This window comes from Thunnus maccoyii, chromosome 7 (genome assembly GCF_910596095.1).
Source record: "Thunnus maccoyii chromosome 7, fThuMac1.1, whole genome shotgun sequence".
Taxonomy (NCBI): Eukaryota; Metazoa; Chordata; class Actinopteri; order Scombriformes; family Scombridae; genus Thunnus; species Thunnus maccoyii.
Genome location: NC_056539.1, coordinates 19,074,566 through 19,097,018, shown reverse-complemented (window position 1 = coordinate 19,097,018; position 22,453 = coordinate 19,074,566). Strand labels below are relative to the sequence as shown.

At 39.1% G+C, this 22,453-nt stretch overlaps 1 protein-coding gene across 2 annotated transcripts in view; it reads left to right on the top strand.

The window, feature by feature from the left end:
• The window catches only part of LOC121900636 (arf-GAP with coiled-coil, ANK repeat and PH domain-containing protein 2-like), a 54,730-nt gene extending 37,731 nt beyond the window's left edge, over positions 1 to 16,999 (top strand). Inside the window, exons 10-24 of one of the 2 annotated variants that reach the window (XM_042417069.1) lie at positions 1,611 to 1,723; positions 2,224 to 2,275; positions 3,109 to 3,209; positions 3,464 to 3,569; positions 4,142 to 4,350; positions 5,248 to 5,317; positions 5,561 to 5,655; positions 6,016 to 6,218; positions 7,142 to 7,243; positions 7,860 to 7,952; positions 8,732 to 8,964; positions 9,388 to 9,497; positions 9,613 to 9,723; positions 10,391 to 10,452; positions 14,814 to 16,999. In XM_042417069.1, the coding sequence (XP_042273003.1) occupies positions 1,611 to 1,723; positions 2,224 to 2,275; positions 3,109 to 3,209; positions 3,464 to 3,569; positions 4,142 to 4,350; positions 5,248 to 5,317; positions 5,561 to 5,655; positions 6,016 to 6,218; positions 7,142 to 7,243; positions 7,860 to 7,952; positions 8,732 to 8,964; positions 9,388 to 9,497; positions 9,613 to 9,723; positions 10,391 to 10,452; positions 14,814 to 14,917 (1,764 nt within the window). In that variant the 3' untranslated portion in view covers positions 14,918 to 16,999. The remainder of the gene's footprint in view (positions 1 to 1,610; positions 1,724 to 2,223; positions 2,276 to 3,108; positions 3,210 to 3,463; positions 3,570 to 4,141; positions 4,351 to 5,247; positions 5,318 to 5,560; positions 5,656 to 6,015; positions 6,219 to 7,141; positions 7,244 to 7,859; positions 7,953 to 8,731; positions 8,965 to 9,387; positions 9,498 to 9,612; positions 9,724 to 10,390; positions 10,453 to 14,813) is intronic. The other variant, XM_042417068.1, reaches the window with a different exon arrangement.
• The last annotated feature ends 5,454 nt before the right edge of the window (positions 17,000 to 22,453 follow it).

Below are 22,453 nucleotides of genomic sequence, written 5' to 3'. Positions count from 1 at the left end.
GATGTCTGAACCTGTCATAATTTCCTCCACTGAGAATAGAAATATGTAGAATCCTCATATTTCCAATCTGTCTGCTCAAAGTGTATCTATAGCATGGTCGCTTTCCAGCAAGAAAACAGGAAATAGTAGTCATTGTCACCACCTGCTGAATGACTGAGGTCATTTCCAGTCAGCATACAGAACCATCAGTGTTGACGTACTTCACTTAGTGCACTATAGGTTCGTCTGTGGTGTGTTTTTGTTTATTCTGTAGTTTGTTCAGTGTTTTGGTCACAAATGTAGTTTGAATCCATCAGAGGGTTGCAGACTCAAAACATGCTATATGATTTTACTGCATAGTTAATAAACATTTTAAAGTTTGTCATAAACATCTAACAAATGACAAGATGATGGTTTGCATATATGCTTGTAAAGAAACTGCACAGCTCTTTCACCTAGTCAAACTTTAACCGCATAGAGTAAATAAATACTGCTTCTCAAGATTGTAGCTCATTTTAATTTGATTGTTGGGGTTATACAACCTTTTTGATTAGAGCACTGTGTCTAATTGGTTTCACAACGGAGGACGAGGTGAATCAGTATGGTCAGAGTCAGAGGAAGGCTCCGGATGTTTCTAGAAGGACAACGGAGAAGCTGAATCCACAGCTCATTGCAGCAACAGACCTGGATATTGAGATGTATTTGGTTGAGGAGACGGTGACACTCGGTGTAAATTGACTCCACAAGGACACACACACACACACACACACACACGCATGCACGCATCATGGTGTTCAATGTCACTTGAAGCTGCAAAAGCTGGGAGGGAGTTGGGAAAGTGTGGCAGCAGTTCAGGTAGTTAAAGCTAGTCTGGCCACAGGGACAGTCCCATGACAACACTCCAGGTTGGGTTACAGCAGCAGGCATTACTATGAGCTATGAGCTTTCTAAGGTTGATGTTAAGAGACAGAGAAAGGATGCATGAAAGCTCACTTAACTCCTTGGAGGACAATATCAGACCTAGTCAAATAAAAACTTTATAATGCTGTTGGTCAGTGTAGTTTTTTCTACAATAAAGACCTGTTAACGTAACAACAGCAGTTTGGGCCGAAGACTACGAGTTTGAAAATGAAAAAAAATCTACAGGCGAAGGTGAAGCCAATGTTGAAGCCTTGAGACCCTCAAGACAAATCTCAATAAATAAAACTCAACATTAGAAGATTCTCCGCTCTTTGGTTAGATGTTCTGTGTATTTAATCCCCCTTCTTAGGGCATGCATATAATCTATTGAAATAGATTATAACTCTGCAAACATCTGTTGTTTCCATCTTGTCTGGTCTTGTCTTGGTGTGAAACATTATTCAGGTCAGTGTGAGCAGCAGCTGGGCAGTGCTGCTCAGTGCAAGGTCACTTAACACAACATAGACTTATGTGATTTTGGGGGAAAGTGCAAAGTCACTTTTGACCCTAGAAAAAAAAATCAATTGCACCAAAGGATTTAAAAACGATTATGTAGAAAAAAAATATTTTAACACTGTCATTGTTTTCTTTCTTTTTCTGTTTCTGTCTTTTTTTCTCTTTCCTTTCCATCTCTTGCTCCTTTTTGTCTTGTCCATCATTGTCTCGTTCAGGACTTCTCGAATGACGACACCAAGCTGGAGTACAATGTGGATGCAGACAATGGCATCGCCATGGAGGGTTATCTGTTTAAGAGGGCCAGCAACGCCTTTAAGACATGGAATAGGTACGACAAATAAGGAATTTCCTTTATGATGGTCAGAAGAATATAATTGTGCAAGATTTAGAAGGAAAAGGTAATAGATTAGTTACAAATCCAGTCAGTCCATCCTGTCACCTCTTTCTTTTTAATATGACCTATATTACATATTCCAATATATGTATATCCCTCAACTCCCAACCAGAACACATGTACAGAAAAGACTATGGTTGTGATTTTAGCTCCATTTATTTCATAATTCTCATAATTGTATTCCAAGGTGAAAATCAACAAAACTCCAGAAAAAGAACATAATTGAAAGATTAAATTAATAATTAATGCCTCTGTTTCTAAAAAAAAATAATTTTTACAAAAGCAGTTCTCATACAACATGTTTTACAGTGTTTAAATACACTCTGCTCATTCACACTAAAAGGATATCAAAGCGTATTATTTTAGGAGCGTCACTGGCAATCGCATGTGACTTTGTTTTTTTGTTTTTTAACGAACTTGTGATCTCCTTTCAGGCGTTGGTTCTCCATCCAAAACAATCAGCTAGTTTACCAGAAGAAATTTAAGGTATGTCAAGTGACTCCTTGCACACCGACCACCATCAAATATGCATGTGTTTGCCCTCCAGCACAAATATCCCAACATGTATTTTTAACAGGATGCCTTCGCTTCAAGTAGTACAAGTAGTAGCCAAGGATAAACCACAGCTGTATGTGAATGTGTTTTTGTGTGTAAATTGCTTTACATACATAGCATAATATATACATTTATTTATATTGTATAATTGAAGAAAAAAGGTTCCATATTAGTTTATTGCTTAAGTGCCACATATTATTTTTAGCATTATTTCAGGAGCAGTTGGGCAACAACAGCTTGCAGCTTTATCAGGCTCTTCTTTTCACTGCCACTGGCATAGTATGGAAGACATATTAGTGAAAAAAAATTGTCAAATATCATTAATTTAAGCACATTTGGCCAGCACACTTAAGCCCCACTGAGGCATGCCTTGATTTCTGCTTAGCTCTCATTGCAGGGAATAACCACACCGACCCATGAAAAAAATCACCATAGTTGGTGACAAATTCGTTAAGGTTAGCGACCAACTGACTGCTTGATTTAAAAACGCATGGTCAACATTTAGATATGGACATTTTTTGGTGGTTGTTTTGTCAGTGAATAAGCTTTAAACTTTGTAACTTATGGATTGATTTGCAAAAGACGTTTCAGCCATAGTGAACAGCTGCAGGTGAAAGGTGCTTATTGCTGTTCAGATGAACCTCAAGCAACACCTCTTATCATGATGTATGGAAAACCACTCTTGCTGTGTTTATGCTTTCCAACTTAATAGGAATTGAGGAATTGTTTGGTGTTTAACCAAAGCTGCTGTTCTTTTCCCTCAGGATAACCCTACAGTGGTGGTAGAAGACCTGAGGCTATGTACAGTCAAACATTGTGAGGATATAGAGCGTCGTTTCTGTTTCGAGGTGGTGTCACCTACCAAGTAAGTACACACACACACACACACACACATACACACACTTCTGAGTCATTAAAACATCCCTCTCTATCAGGCTAATGAGCACTGGATTATGTAAAAGAAGGCAGGGAGGTGGAGTTGCAGTGTACCTACCTCCTACAATGTGCTCAGACACAAACATGTACAATATGCACACCTACACACTCCCCCCCCCCCCCCCCCACACACACACACTCTTCAGCAGACAGCAGCGGTGTGATACCTACTTGTCCCAACAGGAGCTGTATGATGCAAGCAGACTCGGAGAAGCTGCGACAAGCCTGGATCAAAGCAGTACAGAACAGCATCGCCACCGCCTTCCGTGACAAGGGAGATGACGGCGAGGTAAAAAAAACGAACACAGTGACACTGAATGGCTGGTTAGAAAGATTCACATACAGAGATAATAAATAAATCATAGTTAATATGCATTGAAGTGCCATAAAATTTTAGACAGGAAAAAATCAGGGAAATAAATAAACTATGAGCAAAATCTGTGTATTTTTTGTGTCACCTCTTAGAAATACAGCAAGATATGTTTTTTCAGCTTCTGTTCTACACAATAAGCCCAACTGTGTTAAAAGGAAAACCACAAAGTAATCAAATGTTTTGAGCACATTAATATTTATAATCCATACTTTTATAATTCATACTTTTTATACATTCCTCTGTAATACAGCCTAACACTGAAACGTTAATTAATGTTTATTTCCGTTTGCTCTACTCATGTGTACATTCAAATGTTCTGCTTATTTTTCCACTTCATTCATCCTGTTACCGTTTGCAGCTACGGCGCCCCCAATCACCCAACACGCATAAAGCTTCTCATCTCACATCGTTCTGTCCCTTTTTAATGATTCTTTACCATTATTCTTTGGCATGACTGCATTTCCCTGTCTCTCTTTCTCTCATGTCAGAAGCTGGACCGGAAATCTTCCACATCAACAGGGAGTTTGGACTCCGGTGGGGAGCCGAAGGAGAAATCGCTGAAAGGAGAGAGTGCCCTTCAGAAAGTCCTGGCCATCCCAGGCAACACCTGCTGCTGTGACTGTGGCCAACCAGACCCCCGCTGGGCCAGCATCAATCTGGGCATCACCCTCTGTATACAGTGCTCTGGTATTCACAGGTAAAAATACTGTGATGTCTAGTAACTGTTGTTGAGAAAATACTGAACTAAATATAATATAATTACAAATGAAGACACAAAGTCGTTAAACTTTCAGATATGCAAAAAGCGTGTACATTAAAGTGCCGATTTAAAGAGGTATATTCCAGAAAGGAGAAGCTAAGTAAACTCAGAAAACCAACATCAGTACATTTAATGTACTCACTTATCACTTTACAGGAACGCAGCAGATTCATTTTAGTTTTCAGCTGTTGTTCTCCACAACAAGCTTAACTGTATTTATCTTTAACTTTTCTGAGTTGAAAACCAGCATATTAGAAAATTGAAAGCATTGAAGGAATTAAAAATAGTCATTGGATGTTGACTTATGGAAAATCATCTCCTTCAGGGCCACAGTGTGAATACCATGTATTTATCTTTGGGGATTTGTGAAATGTAAACTCACAGTTATGAACACCCAGTCTGCTCGAGATGTTGTGATGGATTTAAACACTTGGTAAAATATTTAATTAAAATTAAGACCAAGTTTAATTTACATTCAAGTGTCAGGTCAGTTCCCACGCCTTACATATTTAAAAAAAATCCTCATGAGGGATTTAGGCCATATTCATCACTCTAACCTAAAAAAAACCCTCAAGTAATTATAACCCGTTAAATCACTCCGTGTTTGACATCTGTAAATCTTTTCCTTCCCTGTAGTTCAGCACCTTAGTAACGTATAGTGCTGTCTGAGTATTGCACATTTATTTGACGACTGCATTCTGTCTTATGGCTAAAACCTTAACTACGCTCTGTTGTAAAGTATGATGGACTTCAAGACCTCCCAGCATTTAGCCTCACAACCCCCTGACAACCGAAGAATAATGAGTTTTTTTAATGCTTCCTTCCTCTCTGCAGGAGTCTGGGAGTGCATTTCTCTAAGGTCCGGTCTTTGACTTTGGATACGTGGGAGCCAGAACTACTTAAAGTGAGTGAGGGAAAGCTGATGTACATAAACAAACGTACATAAACCACCCAACACAGACTGAAAGTTACTTTTACCTTCACTACATTTGATTACTCTTCTCATTTATTTTCTATTTATCTCGTTCCATGGTTATGTTTGACAAATACAGTAAGATCCATTTAGTAAGTGTAACTGTAGCTGAGATATATTCCAGTGACTGGTTATCCATCCTTTTTAACACAATTTACTGTGCACCTTTCACAGTTGATGTGCGAACTGGGGAACAAAGTAATCAACCAGATCTATGAGGCTCGACGAGAGGAGCTAGGAGCCAGAAAACCACAGCCAGGAGACCCGAGGTACAGAACTAGTAGAGATATTTTTCTTTATTTATATATTTTCTAAGACCAAGATTTATCTGTAAATTCTCCACCAAAATAAATATACACTTATTTCCTCAGTTAATTAATTTCTCACTGAATTTATTTCTTGGTTTTCTGTATTTTTTGTTTTGTGTATAAGAATAGAGGTCTTGTCTTTAATATACACAGGTTGAGTTTGGCCTCATGGAGGCACTCTGTGCTAGTTTATCTTCTCACACTGTCTTCTCACACTTATCTTCTCACACTGTAGAAGATAAACTAGCTGTACTCTGGAAAGATTGTCATAATTTCTCTTCACATTCACAAACACAATCCTGTGCTTCTCCTTCGTACCAGACACGAGGTAGAGGCCTACATCAAAGCTAAGTACGTGGATCGCCGATTTGTACGCCGGCCGTCTGACGAGGAGCTTCGCACCAAAGTTGTTTCTCTCAGCAAGCAGGAGAAGAGGCTGAGCAGCAGCTCTGAGCATCTTCCCCCAAGAGCGCCTCCACCTACCCCCAAACTTCGACCCGGTTCAAACGTCTCTGGTCAGTCAGGTCAGTAGAACGACAAACGTAAAACACACCTTCCACTCAAAACTTTGTGTTTTTCTGTAATCTCTCCCCGGTCTCTGAGCCTAATGGATGACAGATGAAGTCTATAACAAGGTGCTGACTGTGGGGAATAAATATTAACCAGTAATACCAGTAATGTTTGAAAATCTGTTGTTGAAAAAGTCATGGAAGTACATTTCAGCAACTGAAATGATAAAATGCTAGAATACAAATCAGTCAGGTGATGGTTTGGGCATTTTAAATCAATTTTTGACTCCAAATTATCTGACATGTCTCTTTGGATATGACTACTATATATAAACTTCTCATTTTAACTCATAATTTATGATCTCTCCATACTTATTCCTCTTCAATTTCTTCTTATAAATTTAAAATTTTCTGAAAATCCCTCTGGTTATTAAAGAGATACAATAGGATTTCAGTTGAGTTGGGATGTTTCTGTTATACACAAAAACATTACCTGGAGTGCATCTGAAGAGACAAAATAACGCTGCATCAAGAGGGTAAAGCAAATGTTTGCAGCCCCCTTTACTAAACTTGTACGCTCTATGTGGTTTTTGCATTGTAATGACGAAGAGTCCGACCTTTGGCATACTGTATGTTCACTGTGAACAGCATATGTCTAAGCCCTCTTTGCCTCCCATTGCTTCTCGTAGTCTGTCTCTTCCAGTGTCAACCAAGCTGGTAGTCTAACTATCTGTGCTTTCACTCTGCTTTCCTCTTTCTCAACCTCTCTGTTCTTTCTCACACTCTTTCTTTCTTTCCCTCCCCCCTGGCTGTTCTGTGCTTCCGGACTAATCCCTGCTCTCACCACCTACCTTACAACCCTCCAACCCCACCCATGCCAATTAATTTACACCCTCTGCCCTCCAATTTCCAAACTCCCCATCATCCCCCTTGCGTAGCTGTTGCCAGTGGCTTGGAGGCCCGCCGCGACTCTCTCTTCTGTCCTGACGAGCTTGACTCGCTCTTCTCCTACTTTGACACCTCCTCCAAGCTCAGGAGCAGTAAGTACTAAACGCTTAGTGTTTCGCTTGCTTCTCCATCCCTTCTGTCCATCTGTGTTTCCTGCTTTGGGGCTTTGGACTAACAGGCCTTCACCCACTCCTCTGTTCCTCCCTCATCCAGAACCTTCCTCATGGACCATCCCTTCATGTTAAGAGCATAGCAGAGAGCGTACCATGCTTTGTTTTTCCCGGGGTTGGGAACTGTTTCTCACACACGGTTGTGGTCAGCGTCTGGTATTTTGCATTTGTGTGTGTTTCATCATATTTTTGCTGTTTAGGGACCTGAAGCATAAGGTGATATTGGGGATCTGTCATCCAGTTCTCTTTTCTGTTGATGTCAGCTGGGGACTATACATAGAGTATAAAATATTTGGATCACCTGCTGTTTAAGCTAATCAGACTGGAAAAAATATTAGCAGCTTTCAAAAGCTACAGTCATGAAGTGGAAATATGAATTAAAAGCAGTGCGAGCATTTGCACAATTCTGTTTTGGCGCTATGCAGTGAAAATAAATAAAAGCAATCAGCTGGAAGGTGTTCCTTTTATTTTATACACTCAGTGAGCGACATCTGTGTGTTGTTCCAAAAGTAGTGATCCAGACTTCTTTGATTTACAGTAAAAAGTGCAGACAGCGGCATCCAGAACAGCGCTGATGGGAGCAGGGAGATGCTGGCCACCACCCCCTCCAATAACAGCCTGACAGATGCAGGTAAGACACACGCACACCTCTCTGTCATCACAAAGACACCGCTGCCTATCTAAATCAAAAGCAACCCCCATTTTAGCCAAATAAGAAGTGAAGAAAAACAACAACATCATAACAATAAAGTGGTGCTGGTGAACAAGAATGACACAAGAGAGAGAATAAATGGCAATGAGAAGAGCCACAAGCGCTTATTACGCTCTGTCTTAACCTCAAACATTCAACACACATAATCACAATAAGTGATGCCTTCTCCTTTGCCATTGCTTCAGTGTCATCATACAAGCATGCAGCTATGACTTGGAGACAACTGCAGATGAGGAAAGACACAACCCCAGTTGATGTAAAACACAAAAATGCTCTTAGAAAAAAATTGAGACAACACACAGAACTTTACTAAACAGTAATTTCTGTAATGTAGCACAATTGTGGAGACAAGAAGGAAAAATCTTGTTTATAGGACAGGAATTTTCATCGTTTTTCACTTTGTTTCTCCAGCAATTTTCCCAATTCAGGAAAAGTTTGAAACCTGTGCAAAACACCTGAAAATCAAAGGGGAAAGCTGATATTGTCTATCTATATCTATATATCTATCTGTCTGTATATCCGTCATCTATTTACAAAACCTAGTTCACAAATTTTTTCTAGCTGATTGAATAAATGTAGTTATAGAGAAACATGAATGTTGGGAAAACATAACACACACACACAGGTGTTCTGCTAGACTGTCAAGGGAAAACCGTTTCCAACCACTCAACAAACATCTCTTTCCTCCCATTTTTCAGATGCTGCCGAGACTCCGCCCATGCCCATGCCTGCCACACTGCCTCCTCCGTCACCCTGTAAGGAGATGGTTTTCTATGAGCCCAAGGAGTACAGCCCGGGTCTACAGCTTTACTGGGCCTCGTGTGCCCGCAGCCTGCCGGACATGGCTGAGGCACTGGCCCACGGAGCCGAGGTCAACTGGGTCAACACAGAGGACGACAAGAGGACGCCGCTTATCATGGCGGTGCAGGGGGTGAGCGTGGTTACCGTTTACTGCCCAGGATCATTTGAAAGATGAGGGACTTAGAACACTTTTGTTAATTTAATAATAACATTTAGTTTTTAAATTTGTCAAAATATTTGATACTAAGTGTTGCATATGTATGTGATGAAGCCACATCAGTGATGGTTTATACTAGATCTGCATGTATGTAAACACAAAGTTCATTCAGACAAAGTGGGATGATGTTTGAGCGAATAATTGTCAGATGATTTGAGTTCACACAATAACTTCTCAGGATTACCAAGCACATAATTCCTAAAATTTCAGTGACTGATAACACGAAGACTCATGAAAATCTTGTAGATTGCTTGTGTTGACAGTAAAAACAAAAAAAACACTGTGTATATGTTTTGTCCCCTGAAAGTAATGTAGTGTGTTAATATTTAATTTCAGGGTTCGCTGGTCACCTGTGAGTTTCTGCTACAAAACGCAGCTAATGTAAACCAGCAGGACGCTCAGGGTCGAGGACCCCTGCATCACGCCACCATGCTGGGACACACAGGGTTCGTCTGGTTCCACATCTCGCTACTATCATTACTACACCAACAACATTTCCTCAGAGGATATTGATTTGTCATTTTAAAGAAGTCTAACTCTTATCTTCTATCTCTGTTTTAGGCAAGTGTGTTTATTTTTGAAACGAGGAGCAAATCAAAATGCTGCAGACATTGACGAGAAAACACCTCTGACCATAGCGGTGGAGGCGGCCAATGCAGATATTGTCACATTGTGAGTGTTATTCTTCCAATAATATTATTATTATCTGACTTTGTTTACCTGTATTTATGGAAGGTTGAGCTTCCACACAGTAAACATCAGAACTGTATAACAAAGCCAGCCAGCTCAGATATCATCTAAAAGGGGCCATTGGGGTTTTGATACATTGCTCAAGTAGTATGAATAGTAATATTTTCAGCCTTTAGAGAAGGGATGACTAACAGTGAGCTGGTCATTGTCTGTAAATAAACCCTGACTGGATGAAAAAAGTCTCATCACCCTGTAGCGGATTATTTTCTAACAATAACCAACCAGTTCACAACTGCTTACAAAAGACTTTGCTGACATGAGTTTGTGTTTTTATGATTTTTATCACAAGTATTCAGCAAGGAGTAACAACTTTTTACCACAAGGTGTCACCACATTATCACATAAGGGACCAAAAAGGAAGCAGAAGACTGATTATACTAATAACAGCAGCCTGTTATTTAGATATATATGCTTTCATTGGAGAATCAGAAACCGAGTATGTTTAACAATTAGCAATAAACCTTTTGTGTCTGAAAAATGAGTTATGAGAAGGGAAAAACATAGCTCAAATCAAAGTTTTATCATGGATGAGAACCTTTCTGCGTCTCTGCTAATCCGTGACTTCCTTTACTCTCTATTTGCTGTCCAGGTTGCGACTGGCCAAGATGAACGAAGAGATGCGAGAGGCGGAGGGGCCCTACAGCCAGTCAGGTCAATATAACACCAACAGCCCCACCGAGATGCAGTACAGGAAATGCATGCAGGAGTTTATTAGCCTGCAGCTGGACGAAACTTAATAACTGTCCACTGGTTGAAACACGGGAGCAAAAGAAAACCAAGCTCATCAGGAGAAATGTGAAGCTCGGGCTTTAAGAGTTGGGGTTCAGTTGACTTTAAACCGCAGATTTAACAAGAGTATTACTCCATCACCCAAACGATTCAGTCTCAGTTGCCTGTACTGGTTGATTTAGAGTGAACTGAACCCAACTCTTGTCAGCTGTGCTCCTGTATCTTTGTGTGCAACTTCCGTTTTAACCTCTCAGATACCGGCAGGCGGCCGGGGGAAGCTGCACCTCAGTGTGGTTTAGCGTCAGGTGCTAGACTGTATTAATGTGACAGGGTTAAAGCCATCGAGTCTGGACATTTACTGAAGAGTTTTGTTCCAAAGTGGAACATCATCTTTTTCAATTAAGTGACTGTTAATCCTGCAAATGTATTGATAGCACAAAATTACCATCAGTACTTTTCACTAGATAGTCGTTACTTCCTCCCTTTACGTTCAAATGATTTGCTGACTCCTTCTGTTTTAGAGGTGTTCGGTAATTTATAGCAGCTAATGAAAACATTGTTTTGGGGCTAAAATACTTAATAGTTTTGAATCAGTCTTGGAGGAATCATAGGAATCATGTCTCTGCTGTCATTCACAGTGTATCTGCAAAAAAAAATAGCTACCCAATAACTGCCATAAATATTCAGTGACCTCAGTATGAAGGCGGTTATAATTATCTGGCAATAATTGTGACTTTTGAATGACATTTTGTATCATCTGACCAGTCTAGAGTAGTGAAGAGTGCTTCTATAAAGCACCAAGATTCATTTTAAATAGACCTGTCTGAAGTCATTTATGCACATTCCTATTAATGTTTATGCAACTACTGTACCTTTTCCCGTGATTGTATGGTTCTCATTTGAAGTCTTAACCATTTTCAAGGCCTGTTTACTTCTTTGAACTGTTTGTTGTCCAAACATGATGCATCTTGCTGTTGTGACGTCGACATGCCTGGTCAGAAAAAAAAAATTTTTAGAGCAGTTTTGTTTTTTAAAGAAAATTCTAGGAACAGTGTAAGAAGTATACATACTGTACATGTTGTAAATGATGTGCTTTTCTTTATAGTCTGGATTTGACAGCAGAGTTGAGTTTTGACACTGGGACTATTTATGTTGTTTGACACAGGGGTGAGTGCCACGGGCAGCTCTGTGCTCACACCCTTGCTTTTCTTTTCTTTTTTTGATTGTGTTATATTTACTTCCTGTTATGACAGTATTGTGTCTTGGTTCATAGTCGGTACAGTTAAGTGTGCTTGCTCATTGACATCGCCCGTTATCGCGGGAAATCCAGAATTGTAAGATGGAAGGCCTTTTGGTGCCGTCGCATTGATCGTCTCGAATGTTTGTGGATTTTTACTCAAATATAGACAACCCATCTGAGGATGGAGCATTGTCAAGCAACAAGTGCAATAGTCTAGAAAAATATCCACATGTAACCATGTATAGCTTTTTATCACCTGTTAGTCCTAGCGTATATTTATCTTAATCATATGTGAACTCGACAAAGAAAAAAAAAACAACTAGATATTCACGAAGAATGTGGTTAGAGAAGAATGTGAAGCTCGGTTGAGTTTTGTTGATAGTGAACGAATAATAGAAACGTACCCCAGTTTCATCCCACGTCCCTGCTTCACGAAGCCGCAAATATTTGGAGGGCACAAAAGCACTTTGGTAAAATGGTCCTTTCTGCTGATTCATGTCACGTCATAGCAAAATGATATGTGATGTTTTTGAACAGGTGACTTTGCTGGGGGGAGCACGTTCAACAGTTAGAGTAGCAATTGCTCATGGTTGTGATTGTTTTTACAGGCAAATGGCGTTCTTGTGTCGTTCAGAGTAGATGCTGTTGGGTTTCTACTGAGTTATAAGATTGTAGGGTAAAAGGACTTTATGTCCCGAGCACTCAGAAATGTTAATTTGTCCTAAAAGAATGGAGGGCTAGATGTGCTGCTGTGGGTAGCTGGACTGTTATTAGCCTGAATGCTGCTTTTTTTTTTTTTTTTTTTAAAAGTGGATACTTTTTTAAAAAATCGGGCAGGAATGTTTTGGACCTATAACAAGAATGAAAAGAAGCCCTTTTGTTTTTCTTTATTTTCTTTAGTGTGTGCAACGGTTGTTTAAAGGGAACGATACAGAAGTTATTGCTGACTGTCGTTGCCTTAAAGGTCAACAGCAGACGCAGCAGTAACGACGGTGAGAGGAACAAATGCAGGCTTGTCATTGGTAGAAGAGCGGAGTAGAGTTTGAAACATGTGCTTCCAGTCAATGTTCGAGCCTCATGTCGTTTTTGCTTTGCGAGAGGATTCTTCGCCTCGTTGCCGGCATCATCTCGCCCGTCCAGAGGGCCTCTTCATCAGCGCTTCAATCAGCTGATGAATGATGGGACTGATGAGGGATTTTCAGGGGTAACAAACGTGAGGGAGAACCAACCTCATCAATCCTCCTTCACCCCACTTAAAATGACAGTCCCCTCGACTCGAGGGTTTGTACCTGATGAAGTGCGGAGCGGTGGTTCTCAGTCTGCAGGTTGCTCTGTGTTTTTGTGGGCATTCAAATAATGATTTAATTGTTTGGGGAAATCTATATATTTTTTAACATAGAATAATAATGATTTAAACTTTTTTTTCCAAGATATCTTTATTTTGATTAATATTTGCTTCTAAAAATTGAGTAAAAACCTAAAAAAAAGGCTTTACAATGCAACTCCAAAAGGTTGAGAACCGCCGGTCTGGTGTAAGACGAGGCTCTCTCTCTTCTATAACACACTCTTCTTCTTACTGCTCTCATCCTCCTCCCTGTAAATTCACTCTCTCTGTTCTGTATTTTGCTTTGCTTTTCTCACTCTCCTCCCCAGAGTTTGTGCCTTTCTTCTGTTCTCTTTTTTTCTTTGGGGGTGTCGAGGCCAACACAACTGTATTTTTGTACATAAAAAAATCCTGCACTTTAAACACAATACAGTTGTTTAAAAAAAAAAACCTGATCTCTGTGGGCTTGTCTTTTCTTTTCCGAGTCGGTCTCCAGTCGCTAATGAAAAGCTCTCAAACATTTGCCTTTTGCTTCTTCTGTTCTTTCCCATCTTTTCTGCCTCTACGTTGTTCTGTTTCATATTTCGAGCCACGCCGACAGTCTGACAGGTATGGCTGACTTTTTTTCTTTTTTCCTTTTCTTGTTCTGATGATACTTTCACTGTGCATGAGCCCTTCACTTTCAAAACACTGTTGATATGTTACCCTGCCGTACACCTGACTGATGAGGATGTAAATGAGTTCTACATTATTTCGGTCAGCGTCGTGATGGCAGATGTAACATCATTGAGTTGTTTGTAGCGGGGCGGGGCGGGGCAGCGGGCAGGGAGACGGGCTTAGACTCTGGGTGGAGAGCAACCAAAAACACTGAATCCCTACAATCTACAAGGAAATGACCCTGTTTGTGACAAAAGTTCAGACCCTGTTAAATGATATGTTGTTATTCTCTTGTGCCATAGCAGGAGATAGACTTTGAAGATATTTTTCTCACTGTTGTGAAACACATAGTTACAGTTGTTAGGAAGTGTTCAATCATGCAGCTTTATCTTCTTTCTCAACCTTTTGAACCCTGTTTGAACAGTTAAACAAAAGACTGACTTTTTTTTTCTTCTCAGATTGTTTGATGTAAAGGATTTTTGAAAAGTTAAAAGTATTCAGTGATTCATTAAAAAAAAAACAGAAGTTAGAGGAAAGTCAGAAAAAATAATTTTGTGTAAAAAATAATAATAATATCTTCATTTTTTATAGGACTAAAAACATTACATGCTTAACATCATCCGCACATTCATAAAGAAACACACACACAGTAAAAAAAGCACATAATTATAATCAATGCATTTTTAAATTACAGCTTTATTAAAACACATTGATGCCCACAGAATGAGGTCATGGAAAAGAAAAGGGGATCAGCGGAGAAAATAAAACCATTAGTAATACACGATAAAAGACGGTGAAAGATGACATCACATAAAAACACATCTATAAAAGTATGTTTTCAGAAGTGTGTGTTGAGTCTGTGAGCCTCAGATCCTCTGGCAGACTTTTCCATAATTTCGGGGTCTTGACCGAGACGCCCCGGTCCCCCTTTTGTAATAAATTTAGATTTTGGAATCGTAAGTAAAAACCCGCCAGAGGATCTAAGGGAACCACTGCTCTGTCTGGCTTTTTTTTAAAATTCTGTGCCGTTGTTGATGTCTCGTGTCCTCGTTGCTTTTGCAGGAGATGAAACCTACCAGGACATTTTCCAGGACTTCACCCACATGGCCTCCAACGACCCGGACAAGCTGAACCGCTACCAGCAGTACGACCCGCAGCGTCCCTGACACAGCAGAAACACCGTCCACTAGCACACAGAGACACTCTGTCTACTCAGCCTGAGAGAGACAGACAAAAAGATGTCTGCGTCCAACCTGGAAAGACTTCCACTTCCAAAAAAACATTCAGAAATCTGCATTAAAGCCGGTCAGTGCCGCCACAGCTGGACAGCTGTCACCATATCTAACATGTCCGAAGCTCCCGTTTGTCAAATTGTATTAAACTGACTCGCAGCTGTGATTACAGCCCCGGTTGAAAATACAGGCACTTCACTCGAGTGAAGGGGAACTTCTGTGAACGGAAAACCTCACTTTTTAGACATTTTTTTAAAAACTGTGCTTCTCAGTAGGATCGGTTAGAACAAGTGAATGGTACAGTGTTAGAGCCTTTAAAAGGATTCGCAAAGATCAAATGAAAATGAAACTGGGTCTGAATGTAGAGCTGCCGTGGAGGCTGTCAGTTATTTTGACCAAGTTTAATCTTTTATGTCACACTTCCTGACAGAAGAAATTAAAAAAAACAAAAAAAAAAACAATTTCTTTTTTAAAAAATATATGTAAGAAAGTGCGCTGCATCAGAGTTGTAAAGAGAGGTAAGTGCATGGCAGATTGTTCCATTTTAAAGCTGCCTCTTTTCAATAGGATCCTCTTTATGAGCGTAGGCAAATGCTACAGGAGCTTTTTTTTTGTATCAAAGTTTTGCTTTAGTGAACTCTCAGCAGTGTATAAATGGCAATATGCTTTTTCTTATTTGCACAAATCCCTTTGTCTTAAATCACCACTGATGTTTACTAGTTTTGATGGTAAGACGTGTTAAACCATGTACAGTGATTTTGGAAGTAAACATGTTGTTAATGCGTCTTTAATGTTAAATAGATAAATTGTTTTTTTGATTTTTTTTTTTTTCCTTTCTTTTTTTTTTAAATGCTAGTCGTTGTTTTTTTTGACCACGTTTCACTGAATGATTTTAATTTTCCATGTTGTCACGTCAGTACCTGCCGTACATGTGAGCGAGGCCGTCGGCCCGTCAGCGTCGCCTCGCTGGTGATTTTGTAGAATTAAAAATAGCATCAATCTCATGTTAATATGAGATGAAAAAGTCAAGAAGGGGAGTTGAACTGTGCAACAGTATGGACCTTACAGAGTGTAGGCAGCAATTTTATTCCCATTGATTTTAGAAATACTGGTCAGTAACCTTCTAATAGTTTCCTGCATAGAGCTGTCTCATTTTTTTTAGTCATTTGTTATTAATTACAGGGAATCGAGGATTTTCCTTGACAGAAAGGCTCCATTTAAAACCAAGTAAAACCTTTTTTTTCATTAATTTGATATTGGAAACTTTATTCTCCATTCATGTTAAATTGTGTTCTTGTCTGTAGACATTTTTGTATATTCAGCTGACCTGCTGTGCACTGAGGAAAAGACTCTACTGTAGGTTACAGTTAATTAGAAGTCTACCAACTGAACAGTGTCCATATTTCCCTATAATTATTACCACATGTCATAGTCCTTTTTGGCAAATTTACTAAAAAAAAAATAGTACAGAGAAAGTAATTAATTATGGACCTGTAAAATGAAGCCTTACAGAAAAACTATACATAGTTGTTTTTGGCGAGGTTTTATGTGTAGAGTTGTTAGAGAATCAACTGCATGACACTTATCAGGCGACTTCACTGAAATCTTCAAGTCTTTGAAATAGATTCTTCAAAATTTCATGCTAGAAGTTCTGTACTGTAATGTAGTATCTGTGATTTTCTTTGTGTTCCTGGAAACTGCAATATCTTCACTTCTCATTCACAGTATATAGCATGATGTGATGATATGATATCAAGCGCAGAGGAAACCGTTGGCCAACGCAACATGGGATACAATTCTTGTACATTTTGTACAGATGCTTTTGAATTCTTTTGAGAACTGAAGTATGAAGTTAGTGGTACTTGAATCATTAAATAAGCTTTTGTATATGCTGTTCTTTGTATCCTTCAGTAATTTTAGCCCATTTTATAATGCCTTTCTGTATACCAATATACATGTACTGTATATTATACCTGTAATATGTAAGAACTTCAATACATATTGACTGAGGATTCATTTCTGAATGTTCGTTTTTTTGGTTTCTTTTGTTTCAATGTTTAATTTGAATCACTTTGCCTCGTTTGGCATCATTAGTCATTATAGGAGTGTGTTTGTCAGCGCTGCAGTAACAACAGAGAGGGAACACTTAAAATATCCCACAGACAGGCACAACTCGCATCTTCCTGAACTCACTATTTGTTCAGGTGAAAAAGAAAACCTCTCTTACTGCTCTCCCAAGTTTTTTTTCCTATTTTGAGCACTTTGTCGCTGGGATTTAAAAAAAAAAAAATCTACTAATTTGTTTTCAAATATTTATTAAATTCCCAAAGTCATCGGCTCAGACTGAGACCCAGGCAAACATTACGTCTGCTTGTACTTAACTCTTACATAATATGAAGGTATTAAAGTAATATGAAAGAAGGAATAAAGAAAATGAAAGTAAATTAATACACACAAATGCACAAAATCATTTTTAATTTCTACCCCTTGCAAAAAGACCATAAAAGAGTCCTCAAAGGCAGAATGTTTCCTCTTAACCACAAAGTTTTTCATACTAATACAATCATAAATCAAATTAGCTTTGTACATTTGTGTATGAACAATGTTTCTGAACTGGCCTGTTGAGATTTTGATCAGATCATTTTCTAGGTTACAATCTAATGAAAAGAGAAAATTACACAGCAGTGTTTTTTCGGTGCTCGACACTCCCACTTTACAGTGTCGGTATTTGTTACTCATGCTGTATAATTTCAGCTAAATATGCCCTCACCTTCCTACATCACACTGAATGAGGACATCAGTGTCAGACTGCACAAATCAGTATCCTAATTTTTTAGATGTGGTCTTGTTAAAAAACAAAAAACAACTCTGGATGTTAGTAGGGAAAGTGTCATTAAAATAAGTTGATGTTCTCGTAAGTGAAAGTACAGAAATTGACAAAATACCGAACAATTTTTCAATTTGCAGGGAAACAAAACATGCAAATCTCCCTCAGTGAAGGCGTCACACACATGTTTACATATTTATATACATGCTCTGATTCAGAATTGATAGATTGCTTCTTCTTTCCTGACCTGTGTTTAAGTGTACAGGAGCTCCTGCGCCACTGCTCAGAAAATCAACCTTTTCTTTTTTTGTTTTGCCAGTGAGGAAAAGATGACAGTGTTGCTCCTGCAGGCTTTTTCTGAATAACCAGCACTGTAGGGCAGCAGTCTAGTCTGTCCAGCAGAGGGAGGGCTGATGTCAGTTTGATATTTTTGGAACTATACGGACTGAAAATGGAGGTGGCATCATAAACGGCAACTTTATGTTAAGTCCCCGAGTGTCTTAGGATTTTTTTATTTATTGGTTTTGCTAGTTTTCACCTGATAAACTTCACCTCTATACTGATGTGTTTTTTCCTACAAAGATGAACGTCTTTGTTCTGAGTGTTTATAGTAGTTCATCATTTTTAAACATTCCACCTGTCTTATCCCCAGAAATAAACTAAACTTACAAAGCTCCGTTAAACTCAGCTGAGACTTTGTGTTTAACCAAAGTCTGAGATAGAAAACCTTTTTTTTTTTTTAATATGAAGAGGCTTCATTCATGCCGTCTTAGTTCTTGAATGCACACCAGTGAAGTCATGCCAATCTTGATACACATCACTTGATATATTGCCCAGTCCAATTCCACCTCAAATAATTATAGTGTGTTTATTTCTGCTGCTGTTTTAAATAAGAGGCACGCAGGCCAGTAGTGCCCACCACTTCACATGAGTTATAGTCGTCTGTGTGTGTGTGTGTACGGTAGGCCAATGTGTGTGTTTAGTCTGCCGCAAATTAATGTTCTTCAAAACACATTGTTTTTTCAACAAGGATAGCAACATCATAATTCACAGCAATACTACTGGTCGCGTACAGTACAATTCCTGAAATACCGAGGAGAGAGTGTGTGTGTGTGTTTGAAGTGTGATGTGACGGAAAGATGAAGGTAAAGCAGGGTGACAAAATAAACTTCATTGCACTTTATGACACTTTATTACCGTTTGGAAACTTGCATTTAACTTGAAGAAATTAGTTGAAGCCTCAGCAGTTTGCATACAAGAAAAACCTTAATCTCACTCATTTCCAGCTGTTAGTCATATCATACCGTATGAAATACAACCTGAACAATGCTGGATTTTTGAGGCTGATATAAATATTTTAGTTGAAAAAAATCAAGATATTTTAACTGATAGTCATTTCTGTCATCAATGTATAATAAAACATTTTCTGGTAAGACAGGAAGCCAATTATTTGTACAGTTAACCACGTCTCAGTTAGGCAGTGTAAATTAAAATCAAAAAAGTCGGTGACACACAAAATTCTTGGACTCCAGGAAACCTTGTGGGCAGGTGCGTTGGATCATAAGCTGTGACTGTAAAAGGGCAAAAAGGGAGAACTAAAGTGAACACAAGTGATCAACATTGTGCAGGGTTTTTTTTGGGTCGTTTTACAATCGTCAAAAAGTCCAAATTTATCAGCGACTATTCTGACATGCGATTAAAAATTTGCAGAGGATTTGTAAGAGTGTGTTTGACACAACATGTGTGTTTGATTGTTGCTCAGACAACGCAGGAATTTGAAAACATCACCTTGGGATCATTGGGAAATTGTGATTGGCTTTTTTTTTTTTTTTTAACATTTTCAGATATTTGATTGATAGAACAATTAATCAAAAAAATAATCAGCAAATTGATTGATGATGAAAATAACTGATTAATCAATTAATAGTTGCAACCTTAATTTGTATCTTAAAATAAAATGTAACTGGTAGCAGTAGACTTTTGGGCCCCACTTATATATAAATACTCTACTACTATATAAATGTATATAGTTTTCAGACCTTGTGCAGGGGGAGCAGTATGAACATATGTTCAGACACATGGCATACAGAAATGACAAGTATAAGTAAAAGAAAATACAAATAAATATAAAAAGCTAAATTACTTCAAACATCTACAAGACTAATAAAGCAAAATTAAATACTTATAGTTGACCCCGTCCCCCCCTCCGTGCCTCACTGTCTCCACCCCAGTAGGTGATAACACATCTGATCTGATCTTCAGCCACGTGCAGCTTCACTGAGATTTCAGCACCATTCGTTTTTACAGCTGAGCCTTTAAGAGATACTTTATCCGTCTATAAATGCCAGTTTTAAATGATCTTGGTTTAAAGGTCATCTGATGCCGCTGTGCCCAGCTCATGGTCCTGCTCTGTGAATCAGCCACCGGGCCTTTTCCAGGAAGTCTGCGGTCAGCTCGCCTGTGGAGAAATGAAGGGTCGCCGCTGGAGACGTTTCCCTCCATAAAAACACCATGTGAACAAACGCTGAGAGGGCCAAGCCCCATTAATGCCGCTCAGACTGCCAGGGACCAAACTACAGAACATATTGGTGTTAATATTTAGTCACAGAGTCCAGTGGTGACTGAAGTCTTATTTTCTTAAAACAAATAAAAAACACCAGTGGGATGAGATCACTTCACTGGCTTCCAGTGCAAATCCTGGTCTACATTTTCATCTTGTGATTTGCTTTGCTTCAACATATTTTTTACTAGTTTCAGGATAATTAATGTTTTAAACTGCATTGTGAGCAAATTAAATCACAACTTACTGGCAGACATTTTCACGTATTTAATGTTGTCCTCGATTCAAAAATGTCTCAGTACCCAAATAACTTGCAGACTTTTCCAGACTTGATGGAGGAGAGTCATTCTGACTGCTGCTGTTTGACCAAATAAGAAATGATGATGAGTGAATCATATTTATTATATTACAAATATTTTTGATATAAAATCTGTTTTAAAGATGAGGCTAAACAATGACGTAATTTATGTCTGTTTGATTTAAATGGGGGAGCATCATTTTTCAACAGGTGCAGATAAAACCAGCTGTCAGCAGAAAAGGTCATAAGTCACTAAAGATAAACAAAAGAGTGTGTGTGCTGTTAACAGATCACATGATCAGGACACAACTGATCTTCCTGCTGGACTCAGACGTGTCCTCCACAGACTAGACTCCATTTTTTGAAGTATGGAGTTGTAGCGTTGAAGTATCAATATTTTAAAATAAATGCATTTGTACATTACAGTGAGCGAGTGTCAGAGCCAGACTTTGAGTATATATTTACAACACAACTCAAAAATCAGCATCCTAATGTGGTTTTGTCATTTTCAAACACTCTATTTTAGTTATCATACAAATACGTTTTTATTGCACGCAAAGGGAAATACGCAGAAATTGACAAACTACAGAGCAAGGAACAATCGGAGGTACAAATCTGTCCCACAGACAGATGATCCACAAGTTCTTACATATTTATACACACACTAAGGTTTATTTAGAATAGCAGTCCTAAGTGTCTCCACCACTGAGGCTTTTCACTGAATATTTGGAGTTATAGAGTTATAGTATTCATATTCATTCAATCAGATGATTTAAGTAAGAAGAATGATGGATAACAAGTATTGGTTTATAGTTTTGAATTTGGAGAAAACTGATCAAAATCTATTGTGTATGAGACAGCCGTAGCTCAGCAAAAGACAATTAATATCTCCACCACAGTATGATTTGCATCAGTTTGTGATGGATGTCGACATCGGTCAGAATAGTTCAAGCTTCACCTCAAAGTTTTTGTTTCTCAAACTCCAGCCTGTAAAAAAAAATTAAAAAATCATAATTCTGGCAGAAACACTGCCGTGCTCAAACATTTGTGCTAAAATCCAAATCCTCAGCCGCCATGAGAGCTAATGTTTACTCCGACCGTGTTCACACTGAACAGAAAGGTTCAGGTTTCATATTTTGGAGCGGCCTTGTGCAGAGAATCCAAACAGGCCTGCCTGTTTTCTCTAAATGCTGATGATGAATGAACAGACAGTATGAATAGGCGCAGTGTTATAAACACACTTTCATACCACAATATCCTCCAACACACTCACACTGACAAGGAGGGGAAAAAGGTGGTGGTGGCAGTAACGTGTTGTACCATGCACCACCTTCACTAGCCCGCAGATCTACTCCTCATCTCCAGAACTAGTGCTTGTTTAGTTTATGTCTCCAGCCTGCGTGCCCAGAATGGGCAGACCCGGCTGCCTCTGCTCTTTTTTTCCCCCTTTTTCTTCCATTTTGTGGAGATTCTTGTTCTGAGTGAAGCCTCCCCAGAGAGCAGCACTCCACGCCACAGCGAGCAGTCAGCCGTCAGCCTTTCCAACAGGTCTCCCCAGCTGCTGCTCCACCACCAGGTCTGGTGTCCAGCTGTTCTGACACCTCCAGGATGGAAACCTCCTCTCAGCCAGCTGCGGGGAACTCAGACTGAGGCAGCTTTCAGTCTGTGCTCCCTTTATCCTAAAAACACTGGATGATGGGAGCCCAAGAGTCAGATAAATTACCTTTGTAACCTGAAAACTGCTGGTTAAAATCTCCAACCTGGTTATGTAACTAACACTCTGAA